Here is a 6,337-nt window from a genome sequence, read left to right as displayed (position 1 = left end):
GTTCATGCGTAAACAGCACATCATTTAATCCTGTTGAATACATTGTAAAATGTGTCATATTCAGCATTTGACTTCAGGAACAGTGTTAAGATATAAGTGACGGGAGTGACCTGTACTAGAACACTATCACAAACAAACCAAAGAAGAAGGAGGATTATTCTGGCATGATTTGGCATCTTTTTGCTGTTGTGCAGTTTGACACTGAAATGTTATCAAATTATTATTTTCGTTTTAATATTCCTGCAAAGTGTCCCATTGACGTAATCTGCCTAATCCCAGCTCAAGGTGGAGATAAAAGCTGAAGACTGTAGCATATTGTGCTTTAGACTGAACCTTCTTTGAACAATGGGAAGATAAACTCAACCCAGAACACAAATAGCAATATTATAAGTTGATGTTTGTAAAAGTGAACAAATTTACAAAAAACTATACCGAAGCGTTTTATTATTTTTCATTGCATGAAGACAATACAGCATATGATTTATTTTGGTTTTAACTTGATACTTTGAAGATTTGCAGTAAACCGAGTTAAATTTCAGCAAGCCAAACGTACGGATACATTCTCTCAGTATTTCATTTAAATACTTGAATTTAAATCGTAATTTAAATCAACATTTGAACACAGTCCACATGCATATTTCCTTCTCAACAATATACAGGTAACGTAACAGCAAATGTAAGTAAACAATCTAGAATTTGGTGGCTTTTGTGCCGTTGTTTTCTGCCGTGTTGAGAACTCTTTCACTCTGCTTGGTGGCAACAATCCTGAAATGAAAAGGAACACAGCATTTACATGATTTAATTTCAGTGTTTTCTACAAACAGCCTCTATGTTTCGTCAATACTGTTTCCTTTTCCAAAGGTATCAAAGGTGAGGTTTTACTTTAAGTTGTGGATGTCATTTTAATGAGCTAAAAATCAAAAGAACACGATGGACAATAAAGCTTTTTATCTATTTGAAAACATTCTATTGGCTTCTCTCATCATGTTGCTCAGAATACTTTTTAAATTGTGTTCCAACAAGGTTTGATGACATGAATCAAAGAATCCTGCTTTGCTTACCTGTTGTTCTCAAGAAAATCAGCTGAATCAGGCAGGTCTTTGTCCCTGGTTTCAGGGAGAAGAAGAGCAAGAGCGCCACTGACCAACAAAAGGCTGCTGTAGACGACGATTGGTATGGACTGGTGATATATGGACAACATATTAAGCAGCGCAGACAGTGGCCCTGATAATCTGAAGAACGTGCTGACCAAGCCGACGGCAGCTTGCCTGAAATAGTGGAGGATAGAGTTCATGTTTTTAAATGCATTGTTAAGGTTAATGTATATATACAATATCAATCTCTTTAAAGTAGACATATTATACCCTATTTCTCCAAGTGAACCTAGTTCCCTGGTGTCCTAATGAACATGTCTGTGACATGCTTTGGTCAAAATACCTTAAGGATGAAGCACCACAGCAGTTCAATCACTCTGTCAAAACAGCCCTGTTCAGAACGCTCTGTTTTGAGTGTCTGTCTCTTATAATGCAAATTAAATGAGACACAGGAAACTACGTCAGTGTCACTGAGTCTCCGGCAGCTAACAGCAGTTAGCATTTGGAAAAGCCATCATTTGCAGAGTCTCGCCAGCACATTGCCATCATATAATAAATGTAAATCCTCTGAGGCTGGATGTTTGTGTAGAACTCTGTGCTGCACTGTGCAACCAAGAACTGAACGCTTCACAGACTTCCGCTCTTCCAGATACTATTGCCCTCGTCTGCACTCTCGCGTTTTGTAGGGACAAAGCGGAGCTCTGTGAGACAATAATTCCAGGAATGTCTCATTGTGACGTAGCAATGAGTGCGGAAGTCAACAGCGCGTGTTTTATCTCCTGTACTTAGACTGAGGAGGACCACAAAAACATGAGTGAGTCATCTTTTTTCACACTTTGCCTACTCATAGGGCCTCCAGAGTCCCAAATTTACGTTTTAAAATGATTAAAAAGATGATTTTGCATAATATGTCTCCTTTTAAACTTAGTTTTACCTGACAGAAGTGGGGAACAGCTCCTGCATGTAAACAATGTTTACTGAAACACCCCAGCTGAGGAAGAATTTCCCTGTGGTTACAAGTGCTGTGATAACAGCAACACTGTCTGGAATTTAAAAAAAAGTATATTAACACATTTGTTCTCATGTTCTTAATGTGAAGGGCAACAAACTCACCTCGAGGGAAAACCACTGTGGTAATGCACAGGATTCCTCCTGCCAGGATGGTTAATGTCTGAGATTTTTTCCTCCCTGCTCGCTCCAGAAACCAGTAACACAGACCATGTGCTGGAATCTCACAGATCCCAAACAGGGCCTGCACCACGAAGATGCTGATGCCGAACGTGCCCACACTCAGTCTCATGCTAAATAAGGCTAGATTCATGGAAAAACTACAACCGCACAATGGAAGTGTATTAAATAATAATAATAATTTTTTTAGCTGCATTTTTTGACTCATAAATAACATTAATAATCAATATTCCAAACTGCATTTTCATTTTCAATGTCAAGACTGTTCATTCTGTGACATAATTAATTGAAAACACAAACAAACACAAACGAGTGGAGGATCATCTCGGACCAGAATTCTCTGTTAAATATTGAGATGTCATATTATAGATTAACCCACATTTTTAGGATCGTTAAAGTAGTTTTAACTGACCAAATGTTCGGCACTGTTTGGCTTGATCCTTGTGTCGGAGTTCTCCGGAGCATAGACTCTGTGTGACACAACCACACACAGCTGCAACATCTATGCAGCCGGTCGCAATCAGAGGTGCTGTCCTTAAACAGACTCCTTAAAGGTCCCATATTATACCCCATTTCTCCAAGTGAACCTAGTTCCCTGGTGTCCTAATGAACATGTCTGTGACATGCTTTGGTCAAAATACCTTAAAGATGAAGCACCACAGCAGTTCAATCACCCTGCCAAAACAGCCCTGTTCTGAACGGTCAGTTTAATAGTATCTCTTTAGGTCCACCTTAAAGGTCCACCTTAAAAAAAAAGTAAAACGAAACTTAACCCTTTTAGGTACGCACCAAGAAATAAGCAAAGGAAAAATTATTTATTTGCATTTTTCTTATTTTATTTTATTTATTTATGATTACAATAACGACAATCAATATATATATATATAAAATATATATATATATATATTTTTTTTTTTTTTCAAATTAGACCCATAGTATTATAGATACAGGCCTCTACCAAACAGTTGAGATGTCTGTTCATAATAAACCTGGTTTGCATAATTCATAAAGTACAACATTCAGAACAAGTCACATTAATTTAGTTTCAGTGAGTTCAATTTGATGCATTTTTCAATGAGATATAGTGACTTAAAGTGTGGTCGACCAAATGGTTGAGTAGTACCTTAAAGGGTTTAGGGACAGGAAATGACATCAGCCACAGAGGCTACTGGGAGCTAAGTGATCATTTGCAGGCTCCAGCCGGCACATTGCCATCATATATAAAATGTATCCACTGGACACGTAAATCCTCTGAGGCTGGAGGTTTGTGTAGAACTCTGTGTTGCACTGTGCAGCCAAGACTTGAACTTCTCCCGGACTTCCGGTTTTCAGATGCTTTTGCCCTCACCTGCATTTGAGCGTTTTACGGATAAAGCGGAGCTCAGCGAGACAACAATTCCAGGAACGTTTCCCCCCGGTAATTGTTAGAGATTAACCCACATTTTGGGGATTGCTAAGTAGTTTCTGATCAACAGTTGCACTTGATTTTTGTGTGGGACGTCTCTTCCTGTGACGGCACTTTGGCCAATCAGTCTGGCGACGTCATGTTTAGTACCTACTCGGCCAATAGTCAACAAGGGGAGCGGCCAGTGACGTCACTCACTTGCGCCGCTTCATATTGCCAAATCATTTTGAATTATAGGACACTTTTTGCAGGGCGAGCATGAAAGGGAAAATACACTTCTCTGATTGCTTTTTCTTTTCATGAAGACACAGAACGAGCAATCTTGAAGTTGACAATGAAAATGCATTTTGAAACATTGATTATTCATTTTAATTTATGAGTCAAAAAATGCAGCGACATTGACATTGATCATGCATTTTAATTTGGATTATGACCCACATTTGCTTCCATAATAAATGTATTCCACTTACCTAACAAAAGATGCAATGAAAAGATGTTTCATCAAGATTTTTGAGGTAAAAATCATTTTGATTCCTCCACTGTGAACTTTTCTTCTCTCAGTTACCTGAATGACAGATGAATTATTATTATTATTATTATTATTATTATTATTATTATTATTAACACACTCCGTTCACCTGTTAGTACATTTCCTTCTCGGTCCTTAATCACTCTAACCTGCTGCACATTCTGTTTTAGAAGAACCTCAAGCTTTAGCCTGAGGACGCAACACCAAACACCAGACATTCCCATCTCACACTGTCCTTAAATAATCCAGTTTACCAAGAGCAGCAGATCCTCTGGGACACTCCTTTTATTGACTCTTGCAGCTCTTCGAATAGTTTCATTCGCTTCCTCAAATCTTCCTTTTTCGAGCAGCCACCTCGCAGATTCAGGAATCCACCTTTAAAAGAAAATAACACCTTGGTGAAGATTTCGGAGGAGGATTTTTTGCAGGTATTGAATAAAAAGTTGAAAAGTTTGGTTGTAGCCTTCACATCAGCCTCTTATATGTGCTTTAAGCAAGGACCTTGCTTTACAGTCGACGCCATCTTGCCAGGTACCTAGCATTGTTTTATACACGGCACAAACCAGTTAGTCAGAACATTAGAGACCTCTTGGACGCAGAGGGTGAAACATCTTCAAAGTCGCCTACAGCGAACTGCTGAAGACAAAGCTACACAGACACATACACATGTCGTGCTAAACCGAATTGTGTGTGATGTTAGAAATAAACTTACCATATGTACACAAATATGACAGCTTGCATTGCTGTCAAGATGTACTGAACGATCCTCCAGTCACGCACAAAGTAGTTCAGCACAGCGATGGCAACCTGTCCAACGGCTGAAGACATCTGACATATGCAGGTGGCTAAAGACCTTCTGACTCCGATCCACTCAGTCGCTGTAGAATGCAACACCAAAATCACAGACAATTACTTAAAAACTGAAGAGAGAAAATATATATTTATATATAAATATATCAAAGAAAAAAACAAGCCATACCTAATAAAACTGAGTTCATTCGCATTCCTGCAAATGAGGCACCGAGGATGAACTGTGCCACGAGGTAGGTGTAATAATTTGGAGACAAAGCAACGACTAAGACACATATTAGCAGGAGTATCGCTGGTAGCTGTGTGGTTCTCCTGCGGCCGTACCTAAAGTTTACACGATGGGAGAAAGAGAGAGAGTTAGGTCATAGTTTGCCAATTCAATTCAATTCAATTCAATTGAGTTTTGTTTGTATAGCACCGGATCAAAACATACATGATCTCAAGGCACTGTACAAAGACAACATCATCGAGAGCAGAGAAACCCAACAACTCTCAAAGATGTGCGGCCATCTGCCTCGACCGGTTGAGGTGAAAGGAAAAATGGTGGACAGAGGAGAGAAAGGACAAGAGATAGGTGAGGTAGAGATATACACCAATTGCATCAAGTTTTAAATTTAGACAGTAAGACAGTCATTTACACAGGCAGCAGCAGCAGCAGCAGAGATTCTGTCCTTAAATATCACTTTAGGTCACTTACGACTGACCAAATGGTCCGAAGATGAACGCACCCAGAACTGAACCACTCATGAAAACTGTTTTCAAAAATCCAGGCATCAGTGACATGTCACACACAAAGTCAAACTGCATGAAGAAACAAAAAGAACAGAAAATGATGCTCAGAAGAAGGAAGTCAGCACAGACGACAGAAGAAAACTTGTAATACTTGTACTGAACTTACATCAGTGACTATTGTCGCCTCATACTGTGTGTTATAGTAAACCCAGCCATTCAAGCAACCAGTGGTTTCATTGAGTCTGTGCTGCCTGATGACACTAATGTTCTGGTCCACGGGGACAAACATACGACACTGGCTGAACGTTCCATTCTCCTCCCTGGGCACGGTCAGGTCCAGCTGCTCATCGACGCTCAGGTTAGAATCAGCTGCGAGGATCCAGTCTGTGTTACAGTGTCTGTCTGGATCAGACTGGATGAAAATGAAGCTACTCAGCAAAAATGGAAGTAAAAAAAATTGGAAAGAAAATCCCAAAAGGAGCATCTTCTGAAATAAACCAAAGTCTCCGATTGCTGTGAGGATTTCTTCAGTCGTCACTGACATTTTGACACCGTGGATGCGAACAGAGACTCTGTCAT

At 39.5% G+C, this 6,337-nt stretch overlaps 1 protein-coding gene across 1 annotated transcript; it reads right to left on the bottom strand.

The window, feature by feature from the left end:
- Window positions 1-689: 689 nt before the first annotated feature.
- LOC310926760 (solute carrier family 22 member 13-like) lies at window positions 690-6,337 on the bottom strand (the record flags this gene model as incomplete). The annotated part of the gene is made up of 8 exons (XM_083888948.1): window positions 690-765; window positions 1,062-1,268; window positions 2,029-2,137; window positions 2,208-2,422; window positions 4,929-5,094; window positions 5,731-5,827; window positions 5,925-6,186; window positions 6,297-6,337. The coding sequence occupies 8 exons, from the start codon at window positions 6,335-6,337 to the stop codon at window positions 690-692; spliced, it is 1,173 nt and encodes a 390-aa protein (XP_083745074.1).

This window comes from Microchirus variegatus (genome assembly GCF_963457635.1).
Source record: "Microchirus variegatus genome assembly, chromosome: 5".
Taxonomy (NCBI): domain Eukaryota; kingdom Metazoa; phylum Chordata; class Actinopteri; order Pleuronectiformes; family Soleidae; genus Microchirus; species Microchirus variegatus.
The sequence above is the reverse complement of the archived record's forward strand: the minus strand, read 5'-3'. Positions and strand labels throughout refer to the sequence as shown.